Source organism: Nansenia antarctica (genome assembly GCF_963989245.1).
Source record: "Nansenia antarctica genome assembly, chromosome: 7".
Classification (NCBI taxonomy): Eukaryota; Metazoa; Chordata; class Actinopteri; order Argentiniformes; family Microstomatidae; genus Nansenia; species Nansenia antarctica.
Genome location: NC_137677.1, coordinates 56242208 through 56264320, shown reverse-complemented (window position 1 = coordinate 56264320; position 22113 = coordinate 56242208). Strand labels below are relative to the sequence as shown.

The following is a 22113-nucleotide window of genomic DNA, read 5'->3' as shown; positions in this document are numbered from 1 at the left end:
TGCATAAACTACACTACTAGAGGTTTTCAAGTTGAATTAGGATTTTGAAGACAATGGGGAAAATATTTTGTTTGTTTGTTTATAAACCATTTTAAAATGTAGTACACAGTACATGATACTCTCTATCTATCGTAATTCCTGGTGTTAGAGAGGTTAGATCACATTAGAGTGATAAAGCTATGGCAGCAGTAAGCAATAGGCTTAGACCAGAGAGAGAGGCTGTGATGGAGAGATGATGGAAAGGGACCACTTAGAAGAAGGCAGGTATACAGTATCTAACCCTACAGTATGTCTGAGCTCAGTTCGGATAACCATCCCTTTCTAAGTCAAATCAGTGGCATATGCTCTTATCCCTAAATTTAAACATAAAAGAGTCATGGTAAATGTGATAGGAGCATTGCAAAGGCTGTTTTGAGGGCTGAAAATGGGGCACCTACTTCTAAAAGCTGTTACTGGAATAGAGGTTCTAATACTATTTATTTGGTTCTTTGGTGACAATCATTTCTAGAGAGAAAATGGTATAACTAAACCATACCCTTATACCAATATTTACTATTCATTGAAAATAAGCTTTGACAATGGGGAAAGTGGTCAGGGTGAGTTACATGGCCAACAGTAAAAGTGGATTTCAGCCAGAAAGGGATTAAGATAAATACAACACAGGGTAAAAGATCACAAACCCTTGACCCTGAACCTCAGCTCTTAACTCTAATCCCAAATATTAAATGCCAACACCGGCTGTTCAGTGACAACCCATCCACAGTGCAAGAGTTGATGGGATAATATGATTTCCACTATATCATGCATGCATCGTCACACTGTCCCGCACTGTACAAATACATACGATATACATGTTTGTTTCTTCAATAAATTAGTATCCCTGTCCTCCTCTCTTGGTTTGCTTTTATATGAAAAATCATATTAGCATGATGGTGTAGGATGCTATGCAGAAGCTATTCTGTTATATATTTTTTTATCTAAACACTTAGCTGGGACGAGTTGCTGCCAGTGCCAGCAGATTGGAAGAGGGGTTGAATGTGTGGCAATGTCAACAACACATCACACCCACATTGTGGAAGAGGAGGAGGGTTGGCGGAGAGCAGGGGGTCTCGGAGAGGAAAATTAGATCTCAAAGTCATCCCCCGGTGGTCTTTCGGCTCAGCAGACGTGAGGTATACAATAACACAATGGGCTTTGGAGGAGAGCAGGCTAAAACCTCCCCTTCATCCACTGCAATAAATATATGATCTCCCTGCTGTTCTACTCCAGATACTGTCTGCTGCCACAGCACTCTGGTGTGCCCTTGTACTCTTCAAGGTTGTTCATCATTTTAAATGCAGATGTAACAGTCCTGTCAGCTCTAACCCTGGGCCTGCAGTGTTTGCCATCGTCTTCTGAAATATCAGTCCCCTCCCCCCTCGCTATGCTTGCTGGCGCTGCTCTCAGTGATTGGACATAGCTAGTTGTGGTTTGATTTTTAACAAATAATTAGGAGACAAAGGCTTTCCAGTGTGTTACCAGTTTGTTATCTAACCTCAATTTAACTACATTTAACAGGCAGTTTTTATTACGACCGGGCTTCCAATAAGTAACAAATGCTTTGAACCCCAACTCTCCCACTTTCAAGGCCCAAGAAGAAAATCGATACCCAATCGATACTTTGTAATCATACGAGGAAGTGTAGGCTAGTACTCACGGCTGACAGAGTTTGACCAGGTCGTGGTCAGTGGTTGCCGGGGGCAGCCCTCGGATGTACAGGTTGGTTTTACTGAGTTGCTCCCAGCCTGCAGTACTGCTACTGCTGCTGCTGCTGTTGTTGGTACTGCTGTTGGTGCTGGGGCTGGGCGGAGCCATGGGGTGTGAGAGGGGGGCAACAGGTGGCTGGGAAAAGGAGGGGGGAAAAATGGTGTCAGTCAGTCCATGACAATACAACATCTTGGTGTGAAGTGCAAACATACTTCTCCCCGTTGCTAAAGCGAGGGGGAACAGAAGGAGAGAGACAGAAAAGACTAAATAGAATAGCCTTGCAACTGAATAGTGACCACCTTACACTCAAAGTAAATATTCCTAGAAAGGCTGCAATTCAATTAGTTGGTAAACAAAGCATGTCTGAAATTCATATGAATTCTAACCCTCTTAGATAGCTCGGTCAATGAACGGCGTCTCCTCTGTTTACCACTGAAACAAGTCTTGAACTGAGTCTGCAACCAATAACAGTATTTCAAGGTGCTAGACCAGAGACCATCTGGCTTCACCACATGCATATCACTGTGTGGCCTAGCTAAATCTCCCATGTCCCTGCATGCTAAAAATGAACTGTCCGGATACTCTAGCACTCCATCAAGTTGGTGTCCACAGTCTGAGGATTAATGTTTCACAGTACAGTGATACATATCCGCAAAGCAATCTCCTTCAGAGTTCAGCACAAACTGGGTCCAGACAAACTGCAGCCCTGACACTAGTGTGACACTGAAGACTGTGAGTGTGAAAGAGCCTCTCCTTCCCAACAACCCCTCTGGTGACTCCCAAACAGACATGTCGGTGTCAACAACCATATACCCTAGCATAGCTTCATAGCTTCACTGACTGCCCCAATGGACTTCCTATGCAGAATTAGACTTCCAGACATAAAGTATCAGTGTGATTGGGAAAATGGCAAGCACCACCCAGTTTCTTGCACAGCACTAATGATACTATACAGTACTGTATGTTACGGTACATGTGGGAATACGGTACATGTGGCAAAACTAGGGTTAGGGTTAGGTGCTACGTCGATTTGCTTGGCATGTCTAACCCTAACCCTAATACTATCCCTAACCCTAACCCTACCCCTACCCCTAAACCTAACCTTAACCGTAGCACCCTAGCACCTAACCCTAACCCTAGTTTTCCCACATGTACCGTAACATATATACTCACCAAACATGTTGTTAGGAACACTATATTAATACTGGGTAGGGCCTCCCTTTGCTCTCAAAACAGGCTCGATTCTTCAAGGCTCAATTGATTCCACAAGGTGTCGGAAATATTCCTTTGAGATTGTGGTTCATGATGACATGAATGCATCACGCAATTCCTGATTTTTCAGGTGCACTTTTTCAAGCACTTTCAAGTTGTGAATCTGGGTCAATGACATTCTAATTCTAATTCAATGACATTCTAATAATATGGATTACTTTGTGTTTTAGCATCTCAAACCCCCAAAATGTCAGGTGGTGCAACCGTCCGAGCAAAGGAACAGATTAAGAACACTGTTAAAAGTGGTATTTTAATAATAATACGTACATTCAATATAAAATACTGTGGCATAATTGTATGTTTGAAACCTTTCAAATAAACACAAGTTTACAAATAAGAATATATATATATTAAGAGTAAAATAAGAGTTTTAAAGCTATTGAGATAATTGACGAACTTTTGTCCCGCAATTTGTGCTTCTCAAATGTCAGGGTGGCACAACCGTAAACATGGGACTTTTATTTTGAAATCAAGAGACTATTGCATCAGCCAGATGTTGCATCATCCAGAGGACCCTGTGGACCCTGGATCTGTGGCTGAGTGAATATCTCCCTCAAATATTGATAAAAATAGATAGTTTCACCTCATAGGTAGGATGGTACACTTTCCATGTCAGGTGGTACAACCAATGTAAAACGACTTTATTTTATCATAAAACTACTCATTCTGCTTTAAAATGATTTGTATGATATTGCTAGCATAGGCCTGTTTAATTTGAAATCAGTGGCAAAAGTCAGGTGGCGCAGCCGGTAAGTCAGTTGGCGCAACCACAATGAATGCCACTATATGAAATAAACAATTTTATTTAAAGCTCCAAGATGCTCTAAAATGTGTATTTGTCTCACTTAAATACAGTATATATTATACACTTTTAAACGTTTTTTATTATTATAATATCTTATTTTTAATCATTTTAGATGCCACTGTCAGTGAAGGAAAAAGCAGCCCAAAAACAAATCTTAGGCACTATAGACAATCTAATAGATATAGATAATAGATACTTGACAGATTTATTTTCTTCTCCCATTCTACCACATCATAAAGGTGTTCTATTGGATTCAGATCCGGTGACTGGGAAGGCCACTGAAGAACACTGAACTCATTGTCATGTTCATGCAACCAGTTTGAGATGACTTTTGCTTTGTGATATGGTGCATTATCATGCTGGAATCAGCCATTAGAAGATGGGTACATTGTGGTCATGAAGGGATGCACATGGTCAGCAACAATAGTCAAATAGGCTGTGGCATTCAAGCGATGATTGATTGGTATTAACGGGCCCAATGTGTGCCAAAATACATTCCCCACACCATTACACCACCTGAATGAATGAGAAGGTGTACAGGGGTTCCTACTAACGTGTTCGGTGAGTGTATATCTACTGTCCTCGCCTGACTTTTTTTTCGGGTCATCACATTTCAGAAGTATTTTCAGAATATCACAATTCCTCAATTTCTAAGTAAAACCAGATCACAAGGCGCTATCGAGAAATAGCACACTCTCCAACATCTCAATAAAGACCCCTTGTGTGGTTGAGCAAGAGCCATGTTTCCTGTTTGTATGGACACAGATGTCCTCCTCCGAACAGCTCACCCCTTCCACTGCTCTGTGGGTCTGCTGTTCTGTGTGTCTGACACTGATTACCGCCCCTCCCCCTCTTTGGAATAGCGAGAGAGAGGAAGCTGATGGAATCCCAAGCATGAAGTGGTGACAGAATTGAGCAATCTCAGCCTGGACTCAAGCCCAAGCCAGAGATCCTTCCTCCTCCTGTTCCCATGCCTCCACCACGGAAACCAACTTGACCTGCTGTTTTTAAGGCGACAAGTAGTTCATCATAATTTTTCTTTCAGACACATAGGCCTACTACTCTTTGGGAGAGCATATCGCTGTATGGCGGGAATGAAAAGCCCAACAAATGACATTGCTACCTTCCCACAAAGGGATTGCAATTCCACTACAATTAACTCTGAGGGTTGTCCTCCAGCTATGCACTCTAACCACATTGTTGACCCCCCCCCCCCCCCCACCCCCTCCTCTAATGGATCCATTGACATTTTTCCTGGATACAGCTAGACATTTCTCATGATATTCCTCATGATATAAAATGTTGGCAGCTGGCTTGTGATATTAAGCCATCTGCAATTATAAGTCTTTTCAGGTTAGCTGAAATAATCTGACATAGAAACACCATACCAGCTCTAGAACCACCTTTTTAGATCCACCTTTTTTCAGCATTAGGTTATTCAATTACAATATTGATGATGATGCATCGTTGGATTTTATGAATGAATAACCATAACCATTCTAACTATGTAAAGGTTGTTTTAAAAAAAACTGCTGTATTTCCAAGCACAGCAAAGGAGCAAAGCACTGTGTTAACATGCAAATGCAGCTCTTTCAGGATGGAAATCCAACACCCCTGAGTCTCATGTTTATTTTGCACCCCCTGGATGTTTGGGTTTAAGGCATAAATCCCATGCAGGAATCTATAAGGAACAGGAATTTCCGTTTCACACTACGGTCTTCCTCTCATCGTATTACAGGACTTTCACAAAGAGAAATGACTCATCTGATGTGGAAAAGGAGCATCATAACGACAATAGCATAATAACATCTATCAGTTATCTCTTTGGAAAGCAAATAAAGATATCAGAGTCAGATTGATACATTCGGAGGGTTGATTGGGATTAGTACAGTGTGCTGCACTACAACAGTAATCCAATAAATATGTATATCATATCAGATGCAATCTCTGATCGATTTAGCCAAAGAACGCAATAGATATCCATAGCAATGAAAAAGATTTGAAAGGGGAGCAAAAAGGTCATGGCCGGCATGAGTCTACAGCAACAGAGGAAGCTGATTGAGGCTTGTTGAAATGCTTCAAAAGGAGCTTATCTGCCCAGTAGTCACATAAGGCTTCAATATTCATATACAGTATTTGGAAAGGCAGACAGACTCCATAGATTCTAGATTGGGACCTCCTCACTCTGGTCAGAGACAGAGAGAGACAGAGAGAGAGAGAGAGAGAGAGAGAGAGAGAGAGAGAGAGAGAGAGAGAGAGAGAGAGAGAGAGAGAGAGAGAGAGGTTTTTGGAGATGCACTGTCGATACCACCTTTTTATTACTGATACCAATTCCGAGTACTGAATAGGCTGATACGAGTAGGGTATTTTGGGAAATGTGAAATGCTACTGCCCCCTTGAAACACTCGCCTTGCACATTTTGCAACAAGCTGTTTTTATGGTCTCAAGCGTTAAGTAATTTCAGACCCAGACAGGGGTTGTTATTGTTGTCACCACACTCGCGTGTCATCTCAGCTGTGCGTTAGTCAACGATGCATGCGTTTGGCAGGTTGTTTTATGACAGTTTGCGTCATGTCATCACACTGGCATCAGCCTAGATCGGCCTGATACCGATTAACAGTATCAGATCGGTGCATCTCTGGTATCTGTTATAGCTCATGACATAATTGGTTGAGATTGTATGCTGAACGTGCACATCAATTCACACACACACACACACACACACACACACACACACACACACTCCCCCACTCCCCCCCACACACACACTCCCCCACACACACACACACATCCACACACCTCCCATTGGAAGGCAGCAGGATCCAAACTAGGAAGTGTGCCACTAGCTCCACTAGCTATGGACAAAGACCATCTTTGAGGAGAATGCATTGCCAACAGACAGTACCCCCCAGTTTTCAGTCCTGGTTAAACCCACACACTCAAGGAGTGCGACTCCCTTTCTGAGGCTCTGAAAAGCCTGTTTGTGTTTAATCCATCTGCCTGCCTATTCAGCTCCAGGACGCTGCGCGACTAGTGCTGGGAGGAGAGCCCAGCATCTTATCAGCAGGCTCCAGACTAGCAGAGCCCGTCATATCCGAGCTGGAAATACACTGAGCTTCCAGTAACAGGCCTCGCCCTTAAGAGCCCCATCCCATCCCAGCCCCTTCAAACTGTGCTGGTTATGATGACTGCACACTCTTAAGTCTGAGGGGCTTTAACACGATAATCACTTTCACCTGTTAGAAATGAAAATCCATATCTAACTGAGGGAAATTGGATGCATGACTGAATTACATTCACTATGCACACATGTTCACAGTCACATGAGAGGAAAAAAAACAGCTAGATGTGTAGTAGTGTCTTCCAAGCTATCATTCATTATGACAAGGTCATTTATTATCCATGACCTCACTATTATCTGAGGTCTATTACCTTGTTATTAACTTGTTATAGACATTGGCATAAGGTTACAATTGTTTAAAACATTTTAGACACTTCTACCTATTATGTGTTTGAACACATCTCCAAAATAAAAATGTTAACTGGAGTTTTAGAGAGTGGGTGTCTGTGTGTGCTTCACTTCTATCTCATGGCTGGCAGATTGGGGATGTCAAATGTGACAGAATAATGTCATTTGATTACCAACCATACATATCTAAATATATTTTCATAAGACTCCCAGTACATAAAGTTGATGAGCATGAGACTACCCATCTGCTTTTTGACCTGAAACATCCGACGTACAGTTACAGTCGCACCAACAACCTTAGAGAAATGGATTAGTTAGAAATATGAACATTAATACATTTCTGTCCTGCAATTCTATCTGGGTTAAGTTACCGTCACACAGACGGCTGGATCAGACCTGTTTAGCGACTTCCAGTCATTCCAATCAGATGATGAGAACCATTACCTCTTAAACATAAAACTGACATTTATTTATTTGTTTACCTTACGATACGGAGTCCTCAATGGGTTACCAGTATTCGCAAAAATCATCGTCGATTTTCCCAATTAGTCAAGATCGAGATCGTTTCTTAGTAATTTATTACAAACAACTATCTGTAGTATCCAATGGCTGGTTGAGTAAAGTTGTCAATTTGATCACATAGATATTCTCCTTATTGTACTAAAATGTTGACTTCTAGGTTGTCATAGACCCTATATTACACTGTATTTGACGTTTACTATAACCATAACGCAAAAAGCAATGTATCCGTGAATTAGTCCCAACTTCGATTGCCCAACCCCGTGTGTTTGAGTGAGTTCATTGATTTGCAGTCAGTCCCTCCGCAGAACAGACGATGGGAGAAACCATTCCACTATCCGGTAATAGGGACGGCGACCTCACAGTGTAGCATCAAATCTATCATTTGTTATTAATTTCTGCAACGTCCACCGATATAATCGTCTTCAATAAAACCGAAACAATTATGTAGAAGTTAATGGCTGATGTTTTTTGTCAGTATGGTCTCAACGCGTTAAATGGTTACAATGTTTCCCCTTCTGTTGCTCTTGGGCTAATCTGGAATGCATACCTAACATTCCACAGTGCGGCCATCAAATAGTTAAAGGAGCAGTACTTATATATTTTGGGCCAATTCAGTACTCGACAACCTTGCTTTTAACTTTACAATTCAAGAGGTGATTATAATGATCTCTTAGCCCAACAAAAAACTAGTGCATTTACGTAACAACAAGGCTAACATAAGATTTCAATGTGAAGATCAACAACAATTGAGCAAAAAAGACACTTGTTAAGTCCTATCTATAATCAATAATCATGTTTGATCAAACCCTTACTGTGAATAATGTCACTCTAAGCAAGACATTCGTCTGCGTGATGTAGGAAGTATTTGGTCATATAAAATAATCAAAGAATCAAATACTGAGGTTGTGCACTGATAAATAAAGATGCATTAATGCCTTGTGCTCCACATTGCAAGTCTTAAGAAATCCAGATTGTGAGTGACAGTGTGACCCAGCTCAATTATTATAGTAGATCATAGTACAGTCCACAAAGAGGGTGCACTGGGCCTAGAAGACTATCAATCAAAACCAATTCACACGTCTCTGATTCTGACTGGAAAACCAACAGTGGAGGTGGAGAAAGTGAATTAACACAGACCTTCAGCAAGTCACCTATCCTGACCTTTTTTCTTAAAATAATCATAATAGTAGATTTTATTTAAAAGCGCCTTTCTCAAACTCAAGGACATTGTACAGAAAAAAAACATTTGTCCTGCCATTATTTCTTTAGCCTCTAATCCTTGCCTAAACGTTCTTACCCCATACTGCAAGTCCTGTCTTTAACAAAATGATTAGTCAGATATGAGCAACATATCAGTACCTCGCATCTGTATGTTTTGGCACCATATTGTACATGACATGCATATGGCATGGCAATGACAGTTGGGTGAGTTGGCTAAAGCACATAATAGCCTATAGGACCAGGCTCTGATAGTGATCTCCTTCGTCCACCCTGGCCAGTCCCACAGTGTCAGAGCCTATCCTCTGCATGCTTTTTGTTTGCCCTTTTGTGTCAAGGGCTTTGAACCAGCTGCTAATAAGATTATGCAACATCTGTTCTTTTGACCACTGCAAACAGAGCAATGTCAACATTTCCTTCCTTCTTTTTTTCCCCTCAATAGCATTTTGGATGGAAAGTCAAAAGTGAGAGTGATGATTGAATATATACAGAGATTTTAACATTATATAGTTGCGTAAAAGACACCAAGTGTCACCAGCAGAGCGTGTAGTGATGTTCTTCAGGCCACCACGTGGTGTCAATAGGTCACCGTTAAAGGGAACAGAGAGATCTGAGTCAGCACTCTGCTGAGGTCACTCAGTGAAAGGGGACCAAGCCAGGAGAGTGACAGTATAACTACCCCTTTTTTGTATAACTATCCCTTTTATACAGGAGTCAAAGGTAATATGTAATCCTGTCTAATTTTGTCTATCTATTTCACCCTCCTTCACCCACACTCATGTTTTTCTAACAATCCTCTTGTGTAGTAACTGTTATTACTCAAGTAACGACAATATACACATCTGATCTTGTGTCGAAAATTTGTAATTGCTTTAATTAATACTAATTGAGCAGCTTGTGTTATTACAGAAGCAGAATAAGGACTGTCTTTCATCATTTAGCTGATACACTATAATGACAGTGGAAAAGATTTGAGCTGCTGTCCTATAGTCTGCTGCTTGAGCTTCACTGTTAAACATGATGTTTAACAAATAGATCACTTACGAGTGAACCTCACAGAGAAGCCTACAGGGAAGCCATCAGTGAGGCTATCAGATCTCACACTTTCACAAATCAGTCCCCAAGTAGGTTGTTTTGACATGATACAGCTGTCTCTGCTGAATCGGCAGAGCAAACAAATGATCAGGAAGCCTGCTCCTCCCCTGCAGTGGAACCCTTTCAATTTCACTTTGGCTGCATGTCAGATGACACACTTCAGACATTCAGGCTTTAACATGAGATCTACTTAGACATGACAAAGATACATTCCATTTTAGACACTTAGAAGAAGTATAAAACACCTTTCCTTTGACAGTAATGAAATCAGTGACTTCTTTAGTTAAATGAAATCAGACAACACACATAACACCTAGAGGAAAAACAACGCTGGTCTTTGGTTTTGTCTTAACAGCAGCTGAGGTTTAAAAGCACTTCCTCTCAAAAAGACAGAGATCTTACTCTCCCATCAACAACTCCCTGGTTCCAGCAGCACCAAGGAGCTTTAAAAAACAGTTTACCTTCCTGTCTGGATGGAGGGGGTGAGGTCGCAGGCCAAAGCCTCTCCGAGGTAGAGACAGAATCATTTTCGATGGTTTTCAGCATGCATATGTATAGGGTGGAAACAAGACAGCCACAAAAGAGAGCCGTATATGAGTATGTGTGAGTTGTGTTGGCCTGTGTGTGTGTGTGTGTGTGTGTGTGTGTGTGTGTGTGTGTGTGTGTGTGTGTGTGTGTGTGTGTATGAGGGTGTCACACAGGAAGAGAGGCCACAAATCCGCAACTCTGTCTCTAAAAGGGGTGGTGGCATGGCGGTGGGGTAGGAACAGCTCTCCTAAGAGTTATCCATGATTAGAAGTACATAAATAAGTAGATAAGTAGATAAAGTGTGTAAAGTGTTGTAATTCGAATGGGAGTGAAGCTTTAACAGTGCAATGCTGTAGTAGGCATCCACATGACAGGCAGCAGTCTGCCCATCTGCCCCAAGCATTCACTGACCATGTGATTTCAGCCCTAGGGATCTGATCATGTGGCAGGTGATCTATGTTTGACTTAAAGCACGGATGGATAGAATATCAAACACTGATGTATGGTTGTCAACCTCCCATTTCTCAATGAGAGAGCTTATTGGTGGTTAGTTGAGGGTTATTTACAAGGGATTAAGGGTTATCATAGTCCATTTTGTTTAGGTTTCATATAAAAATAAATACAATAAAGAGCCTATTTCACAATGCCTTTTATAACTTAATGTATTCCTTTTGGAAAAGGTTTATATTATCGTTCATGTCATAAGATATTTTTTTATTTGTTTCCATACTGTAAGTGAACATGTAATATTCCATATCCACTCTCTCCACTGATATTCTTTTTCATTATATGCAGAAATAACTCATATGGATATTGCTTGAAATAAATGATGATTGATATTCCAATTTTCAATTACATGTCATATTCTCCTGGCAAGGTTTCATAAATAATTCAAGAAAGCGGAAATTGATTATCATTGAAATGGCCTGATTTGAGATGCTTATCTGTTTTCCTCATAAATAACAGAGTTCTGGAGAGAAATATAGGCCTTCATGGGAAGTGAAAATGTAATTTCACTCAACCCAGACTACTCTTGATAATTGACCTTGCAAATACAAAAAACAAACAAACACAAATAATTGCATAATTGCATAATTACGATCATAGCTCCTGATGCTTGATTTCATCACACCTTTTAAATTGATAACACGCAGGCTACCGCAACAGGAACCATAAATAAGATATGATTACGTTCATGATCGACATGTGTCCCATTGACACCTTTATAGGTATGATGGGACGTTTTAATGTTTTCTCTCTTTTTATGAAAGGGCCACTTGGCAGAGTGAACCAATAGCACAGAGGCTATTATTGTGCACTAGGCCCTCATTTTCCCCATGTCAAAAGTCCTAAGAATGAGAATCATATGAACACAATGGGAGCTCTTTCAGCCCTGCTCAAACATAAAGAGCAACACCACTGTGCTGTTTCATTGTGTACATTCCGCTGCCAGGCAACTCTCCAAACTTTATTGTAAACATTGTATAGGGCTTTTTCAGCCTCAGCATAATGCCATTGTTCCCAGTCTCTGCGTGTAACCTCCGATAGCCGTTAACATGCTCACCTTGTCCATTGATTAGAGGCTTATGTTGACAAGGCCAGACCACCAACAAATACAACTAAGGACTAGAATAAAAAAACTGTCTCCAAGATCAAGTATAGCAGCCTAGTCAGAAATACAGCTGCTTGAAAAACATGTTTTTTTGCCATGTTTAATGCAATTTCATAACATCAATGATAGTAAATCAGCCCAAATAATGAATTACACAATTTCAACTCTGCCTGAATTTACACACTATAGCTATACACACTCTAACACTGAATAGAGAAACACAATTAAGCCATGAAAAAAGTGCAACACAGCATGTTCATATACTGTACCGGAAATCCATGTGCCAAGCCCCTTTATAGGATAATAATAGGGTAAATTGATTTGGATAAAAGCAGGGAGGCCAGCAGGACATGGCCTAACAATGCTAATGTGTACCCCATGCCTGCTATTGACAGAAGCAGGGCCCTGTTCAATGCTTACAAGCCACTACTGTATTAAGGCCGACCCCACACATACAGAGTGTGACATAAAACATAATGAAAGGGCACATCCCTTTAAATCACATGAATGGCTCTATTCTTGAATCAAATTCAAAGACTCATGAAGGTCTGGTTTTGAAGAGCTAATTTACTAGAGACCCTTATTGGGCTTCATAACATCAGCAAGAACAAATTTGACTTCATGTTATGGCAAACTTTATCAAGATGTTATTAAACGGTTGTTTTATTAACCATATGATATGTTGATATGCTGATATGATATGCATGTATCTTAACAATACAGACCTCTGTAAAAGACAGATCACTGTATCCCATGATGCCCACCTTAAATCCTGTCTAATATAATAATGATATTGGTTCAATGTATATTCGATATCTATGTCCTTGTTTGAAAACATACTCCTCATTCACTGCAGCATAATAAGTAGCCAGCAGGGCTGCTGCTCTGGGACCTTGGCATTCAATAGGCAGCCAAGCTGATTAAACATTCAGGAGCTTAAGTGATGCAAACTATCCTGCAGGAGCTTCTGGATGTTAGTCAGTTGAGATGTCTCTAGGTCAACTAAAGGGCTTGTCCTCTGACCCTTATTTGCCCTCTCAATTTAAGCACATCAATACATTAATAATGATATGCTCTGATGTACTCCCAAACCTGTTTTAATGTAGTCTAATCCCCCCCCCAAAAAAAAAAAATCTATAAAACCCCAAACGACTAGTAATAAGATACATCAATAATTCATAATGAGCTATTTTAATACATCTTTATATTACAGTTTATAGAGTTTTTGAAAAATATTCCTAGGCTAGTCTGCATGCACTTTCTTTCTAGGAATCCCTGGAAAGCCATGGCGCACAATCTCTGTGAAAGCAACATTTTGTACACAAGTAAAAAAAAAAAAAAAAACAGTTCCGACAGGTGTTGGAGTGCATTAGTCTTAGCCAAATCTAGTAGGACAATCGAAAGGTTCTGCATTCGCTGTTCTTCGTCTTTTTAAACCTGCTTGTATGTATGTCTACTTTAAAATGATATCCAGCAATCAATAGATTAGCCCTAAATAGCCCTCAAATCAAGAACCCATAGAAGAAATTCCAGAAACTCAGTACTTCGTGAGCTTAGAATGATAAGGTTCTATCTCCGTTTAGGGCAGTTCAGAGATATTGAGCGTCAAAGTTTTCACATTCCATTATGTTCTGTGAGATGGAACCTTTGTATTTTATGAATTACTAACTCAAAAATGTCAACATTTCAAAAATAACACCACACAGGCATTAATAAACACATAATGGATCAGATTATGTAAAAAAACTCAATTTTGACAAAAATGGAGATAGAACCTTATAATTCTAACGTCACGACTTCGGAACAGTGGTTTACTATAGCCTACCTTCGCTTGCAGGTATTGGGGGAGGTAATAGGAGTATTGGGGGTACATCTGTTGGTTCCACAATTGTTAGAAATGTGAGCCGGGCGGTAGCGCAGGAACTGAAGGTGACTTCAGTATTTCCGTCGATTCCGTTTTCCACAGTGTTTCTTCTCTCGGAGAGACCTCACCCTACTACACCCAATAGCGAAGTACAGTAGAATAGAATAGAATAGAGAGAGAGCCTCCGTACTGTACCCGTCCCGTTTATGCTCCGGACAAATGAAGTGCGTCTCTGCGTGGGCGTCGGACCTGTTCCGGTAGCCTGACCCTGGTCAGATTTATGGAGATTCGTGGTGATTATAAATCGTGACGTTAGAATTATAAGGTTCTATCTCCATTTTTGTCAAAATTTAGTTTTTTTTACATAATCTGATCCATTAGGTGTTCATTAGTGCCTGTGTGGTGTTTTATTTTAATTTTAAATGTTGACATTTTTGAGTTAGTAATTAATAAAATACAAAGGTTCCATCTCACAAAACATAATGGAATGTAAAAACGTTGACGCTCAATATCTCTGAACTACCCTAAACGGAGATAGAACCTTATCATTCTAAGCTCACGAAATGATGACCAGTCGGCCGCTGTTATATCATTATAACAGTTGGCAAGAATATTGTTTATATCTTTCAGCAGGCTCCTTTTATAATAGTCTACAATAATATGAACTTGAATCACTGATCAGCACTAATTGCATATGTTCCATACAACATCAGTGTCCCATTATAATGACACTCCTCTTTACACTGAGTAAGTGTAATACAAACATTATGTGCCAATGGGAAGTTCCCTCTGCCATCGATGTGCTTTCTGCAGTTCTCATACTGGTTCAAGAGATGACAAGAGAGGTGACAAGATGTCAATCACTTTTCGTGACTAGTAGATATAGCTAGGCAAATATCTTGGATTTATAGTAAGTAAAACATCTTCACAGATCAAATGACTGTATAAGGGAAATTAATTATTAGAGCAACACAGTATGTTAGATTATAATTCACATTTAATCAAACCCTGGCTGTCACAAATACATGTATTCGGAGCAACAACACAAAAACATAAAAGAAAAAAAATAAATAAAAACGTGATTCTATATCATTCGCTTCTACCCCATTGTATCATCACACAAACGATTCAAATAGCAAGAAGCCATATTTTTAAGTGCTGTTTCATCTCACATTCTTGTCAATAAATAGCTCTAATACTGTAGTAGCCTAACAGGGAGAGTTCTTGGAATGTAACAGCCAATGAAATTGCAAGCACATTCTCCCATCGCTCCATCCAGTTCAATCTAAGCCAGATTTGCTGCTCTTAAATTCCCCAGACCTTCAAAAGAGGGGTGAAGAGATAGAAGAAATATGTTATCACTGTACCCTCTCGAAGCTCCACAAATATTGCAATCTGCATCATCAGCACCAATCTCAGGACAGCAAATAGTTTTTGGCTTTACAGTCAATACTTAATTGGAATGTGTTCAGTTGCAAACAGAAAAAGAGTGATGTGGTGTTTCCACATATCCAACATCTTGTTTATAAAAATGTGTCTTGTATACAACCTGACAACCCCCCCCCCCACCCCAACATTTTTATTTTTTAAATAACTGTGGTAGACAATTATTACCCCCATTATTGGATTTCAATTTCACTGCAGATGATTCTCAACATAAATTGAGCACAGTATGTTTAATTAAAGGAGAATGTGCTTTGAAGGTGAAGTTGAGACTTTTTACTTGAAAATGCTCATGACATTTTTGTTGGCCTGTCAAACCACACAAACAACACTTTGCTGGTACCTCCCAAATATTGAGATAACCGGTCGTGTAGTCAGAGTTAGGATACAAACAATTCTAATTCTAATGAACTGTGCATAGTATTCTTGACTTAAGTTGGGGCAAGTTAGAACTCAGGGCTTAATAAATAGTGAACTTGTGTGTGGTTAGAATGTTATTAATGCAACTGTTAAGGAAGTGGAGGTGCAGGACACAGCATTAGGACACAGAGCTACCTTAAGTAAACTCAGAGAGGTTATTTTCAGGCAAAAAGAAAATCATCTCCTTTTTCTCTGCTACACCACAGAGAGAAAAAAACATCAGCTTACATAACGTCATTACTCTTGTAGGCTACAGCCTTTTAGGTTGGCAGTTGCTCACTCTTTTCTGGAATCTGAAGCTCTGACATTTTGTTTCTTGATTGTTTCGCACTGTGAGGAACCTTTCAGAAGTTCAGATCCAGTCATGTGAGGGAAGGGTCAGGATCCAATGAGACAACTTCCTGCTCACAGAAACAGGAAACTCCCCAAAAGGAAGGGCTGGGTCTTTTTACTGCAGGAGGCTTCTGATTAAAAGCACTAACTCCAACCTCATTGTAATTCAACTTCTGCATGTTCTCCCATTTCACATACAATCAAAACAAAGCCTTTTTATTATTTTCTATCTCCAGTCTTCCGAATATCTTCCACTTAATTGTCAATAAATTGCAGGCCACTAGCTGGTGGTCGTTTGTGCATGTCAATGGGAATGGTATTTGTGTTTTTTGCTAAATGCTTTTGAATGCATCATTGGAAATGAGGAACATTGAGACACTCGCTGATCCAGCAGTAATCAGAGCAAGCTGGAGGCATGTGGAATCATCAAACCTTTCTCAGGTCTTGTAGCCTACAACCCTTGCCTGCCATGTAAAGTCTACAAAAAGCATTTGTATTATTATCCGAAATATCAAATTCGAGTTCTGTTTTCAAAGCTTAAGAGGTCCGGTGTTTTCCTCATTGTCGATTCATTATCTGTTGTCTATCTGTCCTGCTACTTACTTCCAGATGTACATGCATGACACGCTCATTTATCAAGCAGAATAATCCACTATGTGGTGAGAGCGCCCCATACCCCAATCAGTGTCCGCATGCTGGATAGAGACTCACAATGTCATAACAGAGCAAATATAAGTTTGAATTAAATAATGAAATTCATTGTGAACTTCCTTATCAGAATGAACGTAAAAGTATTCAAATAAATTAGGCTATTTCGATTTTAAAGAGTGTTGAGTGAGTCTCAGGAGCCACCTAAATCACAGTAGGCCTATTGACTGAAGCTTTTGTGTTGTTGCTGCTACCTACCTGTATATTGACCTCCCTATTATGTTTGTGTTGTGCTAATAAATGTAGATCCACACAGGTATACAAACTGAGCTCCGTTTACTGTCAAGTGCCATTCCATCTGACAACACACACACACCGTCGTAAAGTTCTAACGGACGTACAGAACGTGACGTCGTAAAGTGCAACAAAGTGCTGCAATGACAATGACACTGTCGTACATAACATTTCCCCCCCCTTTCCAAAACTCAAACAACTAAAGTAACAGTCAAACAGGAGTAGGGCCTGAAGGCCTATGTGTGAAATTTAGTGACATAGTCCTGGAGGTGTGCAGGGCGAGCCCGTTCCCGCTGTGGCCTATCGACCTCCCCCCTGGGCTGTGACCCTGCGAGGAAGCCAGGGTTAGGTGGAGGAGGGTGAGGAAGAGGAACAGCAGGTAGAGGCTGAGCGGGTGGAGGCCACATAGGCAGTGGCTGCGGCGGAGCCTGGGGCGGCCTAGCTGCCCTTAGCAGTACAGGACTCGAGGCCTTTGAGACAGTTCTATCTGTCTCTGCTGCACCGGCTGCTGGCAGCAGTGTGGCCATGGCAGGCCCAGGAGGACCAGTCACCCTCCGCAGTCGGCTGGCGTGCCAGCGGGATCCGTCGCTCAGCAGGAACGTGGCTGGCCCCAGCTGACGTGTCACCTGAAGGGGCTGAGACCAGAAAGATGCCATCTTGTTATGTCGCTGGGGCCTACGGGCCCGAACCCAGTCGGACACCTTGATGGTGGTGGTCTTTACTCCACGTTTCTTGTCGAAGCGTCGCTTCATCTCCCCCTGATGTGTGGCCACTGCTGCTTGAGCAGCATCTCGGGTGCTGCCTGCTGCAGGTGTCACTGCATCCCGGGACCTGAGTCTGTTCAGTGGCAAGTCAATCTCACGGCCAAGCATGAGGGATGCTGGAGAGGTCTGCGTTGTTGCATGCTGACTAGCTCTGTAGTGCAACACTCCCATTCTGACAATACATTTTGTAAAATAATGAAATATATTGGATACAACAGTATTTTGGAATACTGAACAGATGGAATATAGTAGTATCTCTTTGCAAGTTGTTCTCTGAGAGATCTCTCAGGTTACTTTATTTTGCAAACACCCTATCTGTCTGAATCCCCTCTCTAATAGCAGGAACCCCCTGAGGCCACAGCCTCCACTATAACAACACTATTACATGCGGCTCTCCCTTCCGTCACTGATGGGAACTTTGGTATGGGGTGGTCTGACTTCCTGGAGGTAGCCATTTTGTATTCCCAACTCCACATAAGCAGAGAGCTAACATTACTGAACATGATTTGAAACAACTGAGTTTGATGGATGTTGCAAAAAATGTATTTTGACAGAAGAAGAGAATTACAGGGGATGAAAATGTAATTGTTTAATATGCAAGCAATATACGAATGACAGATAAAACAAATAAATATAAAGAATAATGAGAGAAATATTGAAATTGCATCATGCTTCTCTCTGTTTGTTCTAACTCCTTATTATGGAATTAATTTAACATCAGAGTTTGGTTTCAGGACAGGTCCTCAGGCTCAGCCGCTTGTTCTCCAAGATCCTGAAATGTGATCTGTGAGTTTTCTCTCTGCAGCATTCCTCTTCCCTCCCCCGACATGCCAGAGCTCTCTGCTCTCTCTGCCCTCCGCCTGATCTCCCAGTCCTGCAGACCTACAGCACTTTGTTTATTTTGTTAGCGTTTGGAGACATGGGGGGGAAACCATCTGATGGGGCCAAGATTTACTGGTGTGCTCAAGCCAGGCTCCAGAATGCTGTGCATCCGACAGGACAGACCCCCTCACGACTGGAAGTCGAGTGTCTCTTTCACGCCAACATGGTGGCTTTAGTTTCGTGACTCACACTTGTAAAAGAACAAGGCATCTGGAGATGCCTGTCTGGTCTCAGCCAACCAGAGGAAGTCCAGGCTTTCAGATGTTTCACATGAGTCATTTTCTAAGAAACCAGTGGTTGGTTAGACTGTGGTCTACGTTCTCATTTTAATTTAGGTCAAAGGGGATTGCTGTCATTGTAAATACCACATTCGAGAGGTATCTCTCACTTCCAATCCTGTCACAGGACACCACATGATCTGCTTCCCAGGAGGGGAAGAGGCAAACATGAACCCCATATGACCTCTCCTGGTTGAGTTACTGTAGGAGACCCCCTTTAGAGAGGACCCCCCTTTGGCCTATAGATTTTCTTCCAACTAAGATTTATCTTTCTATATTGCAGATCAGGATGTTATGTGAAAAGTACTCTTGCTTCAGATCCAGTCGTGTGACTACTTTTGACTGCATTGCATTTCATCTCTATTCACTTTATGATCGATATTGTGGGTTTATGGCTATTTCAATTGATCCCAGAGACTGATTGTGGACATGAGAGGGAGAATCATTTCAGAGGAGGAATGTCAGGGCTCATCCAACTAGCTTTTGAGAAATATGCGCTTAATGTATTTAGTGAACCCTTTTGTGCCATTTATCTCCTGTATATAGTGTCTATGACACATTTAATTACATTGGAGTGAGATAGTATAATTATGGAAATATCAAATGTGAAAATACAGAAGCAACTTATCAGCTGATTCGAAACAATGATTCATGATAGGGTTATGATCCCATACAAAGGTGTGAAAATGCAAGAAGGAGAGGTGTGAAGGATAATGAATCAGATTTGAGCTACCAAAATGGAAATGATTTGTCACAGTTTTACAGAAGTGTCATTCTGTCATGTCTCTCATAGCCTGGAGGAAATTCCCACTGTTAAAACCTCTCAAAAATGAAAGTCTATTGATGACTTCTGGGTCACTTTTTAAAATCTAAATCGTACATCGCATATAGCCGTACATTTATTGATAGTGAAATGAATCTTTGAAGTAGCAAAATAGTAAAATAGTAGGTAAATAGCAGAGTAAGTTGAGGAGGAGCAGATCTGACGGCGGCCATTCCCGATGGTGTCATCTTCGGTTTTCTTACAAGCACAGCGGTATGTACGGTATGTGTACATACCATGAGATTAGTCACCAGACAACCTTGCTACAGGTATATACGTATTGGTCTTGGGTGGGGCTGGAGAGAGACAAGTGCCTTAGGCAGAGGCGCAAGAGACAGGCAGATGGCCATATTTGTGGTGCATAGTTACAGGCCAAACGTGTGAGTGGAGGGCCATCAGCTACACTCTCTTTGAGCTGGAGGTACTGTAGATCAAACAGGACAGACTTGCACATGAAAGGGAACAGAGTGTTCCTGTTTGATTCCTGGCACTGTGCTTATCAGTCTGTGAATCTGTAGGCCTACAGTACTGAACATGTCTCCCACCAGACCTGTTCACCTGCTCCTCTACAGTGTGGGGAATAGCTATCAGACTTTAACCAGGGACTTTATTAATGTTTGTGATTAGTAATGCTAATAGCCTACATGAAATATCTAATTTCACATTGATGAGAAGTTTTTTGTCTTGATGTAGAAGTGATGGGCTTGAGCCCACAGACCAGTCAATCATTTTCATAAATTCTGTTAAATATTCTCCTCTCCGGTTTATTTTTCTTCCCCATCTCCTATTTACTAAAGTGTGAGTTGGGTGAAGATCACAGAGCAGAGGATGAAGCAGTCACAATCAGACTCAGTTTGTATGGCACATTAACACAATTATTTATGCATGTGGCTCCTCTCATACTGTATATTTTCTACTCAATGCTTTTCAATGAGCCTACAATCTGAAATCCTTGCAAATCTCTGGGTCAACGGTTACTCAATATCCCACAATCTCTTTAAGGCCAACCATTGCTCAACATTGCCATACATGCCATGGTTGTTGCAGCCCTAAATGTCTCCTGTTTTCACCTTTCACACAGCCTCACATTCTACTGCATGTAGTAGGAAACACCAGAGGTGTTCTCTGTTGTCTGGGGTTGTTTGGGCCAAGCTGGATGTGTGTTAAGTCATCCAAACCAGGTGAAGAGGTCGGCCTTGGAATGTCTCTGAGGGTCATGGATGACCACCTCAAAGTGGGGGCTCCTGAGAGGTGGATCCCCAGGGTGTGAGGAGCCAAGCTCGGGGAGCCCCCTCTGTGCCAAGACGGCTCACACCAAGCCCAGCTGCCCACCAATACACGCTGAGCCTGTCCTCTCAGACGGAGGGCGGAGACACGGCCCGCTAATCCGTTTATCTCTTTTGTAGACTTTATCAAACGCAGCACAAATCAGTTATACGTTGTCTTTATCCACTCTATTGACCCTCTACTGTAACTGCAAATACATTCCTTAATTGTTAGAAGAAAAAAGGGAAAAAATAAGCTGATTGGATATAGAGATTTTCTTCAGTATATAAAGTAACTCACCTGATCCACTAGCAGGCCCAACTAGTCCCTTTTCTTTCACTAGAATGAAATGAATGTGTCAATCATAGGCCCAGCATCTCCCCCTCTGGCTGTGGTTGCTACAGCAGCAGACTCAAGTGTGAGGCCCTCTGCTCAGAGAAGGCTGACAAGAATGTGAGGTATTCAAGGAGACATCTCCACATATCCATGTGGCCAGTGTTAAAACATGCAGGGCAAGCACTGAGGGCTTAGCACACCGCTCATTCATGCTCATGTCATCTGAACCCTATTGGTGTAGATATTCTAACATTGGAGGGGGAGAGGGGATTGGTCTGTGCTGGATAGTACTGTTGTATCCAAATATTGAAGAGTAAAAAAAAAAAAATGTTTCATTTGTTGTTTCTTTTGTTATGATTTTATTTCTCCAACTTAATAGCGCAGGTGAGGAGATGTCTTAAACATGACTTTGTGTAGTAACTTAGTTATGTACAAGAGCCCTTCCATTCCAAAATATTTGAATAAAAAGATGAATAAAGAAAAGAGAGAGAGCAC

The 22113-nt window shown here is 41.2% G+C and overlaps 1 protein-coding gene across 3 annotated transcripts in view; it reads right to left on the bottom strand.

The window, feature by feature from the left end:
* rbms1b (RNA binding motif, single stranded interacting protein 1b) overlaps window positions 1–14223 on the bottom strand; it is a 29542-nt gene extending 15319 nt beyond the window's left edge. For 2 of the 3 annotated variants that reach the window (XM_080536135.1, XM_080536136.1), the window contains exons 1-2: window positions 7775–8058; window positions 1697–1881 (exon numbers count right to left, since the gene is read on the bottom strand). In XM_080536135.1, coding sequence (XP_080392261.1) covers window positions 1697–1881; window positions 7775–7822 — 233 coding nt within the window. In that variant the 5' untranslated portion in view covers window positions 7823–8058. Of the gene's footprint in view, window positions 1–1696; window positions 1882–7774; window positions 8059–14092 lie in introns of those variants that run through there. The other variant, XM_080536134.1, reaches the window with a different exon arrangement.
* Between the last annotated feature and the right edge of the window lie 7890 nt (window positions 14224–22113).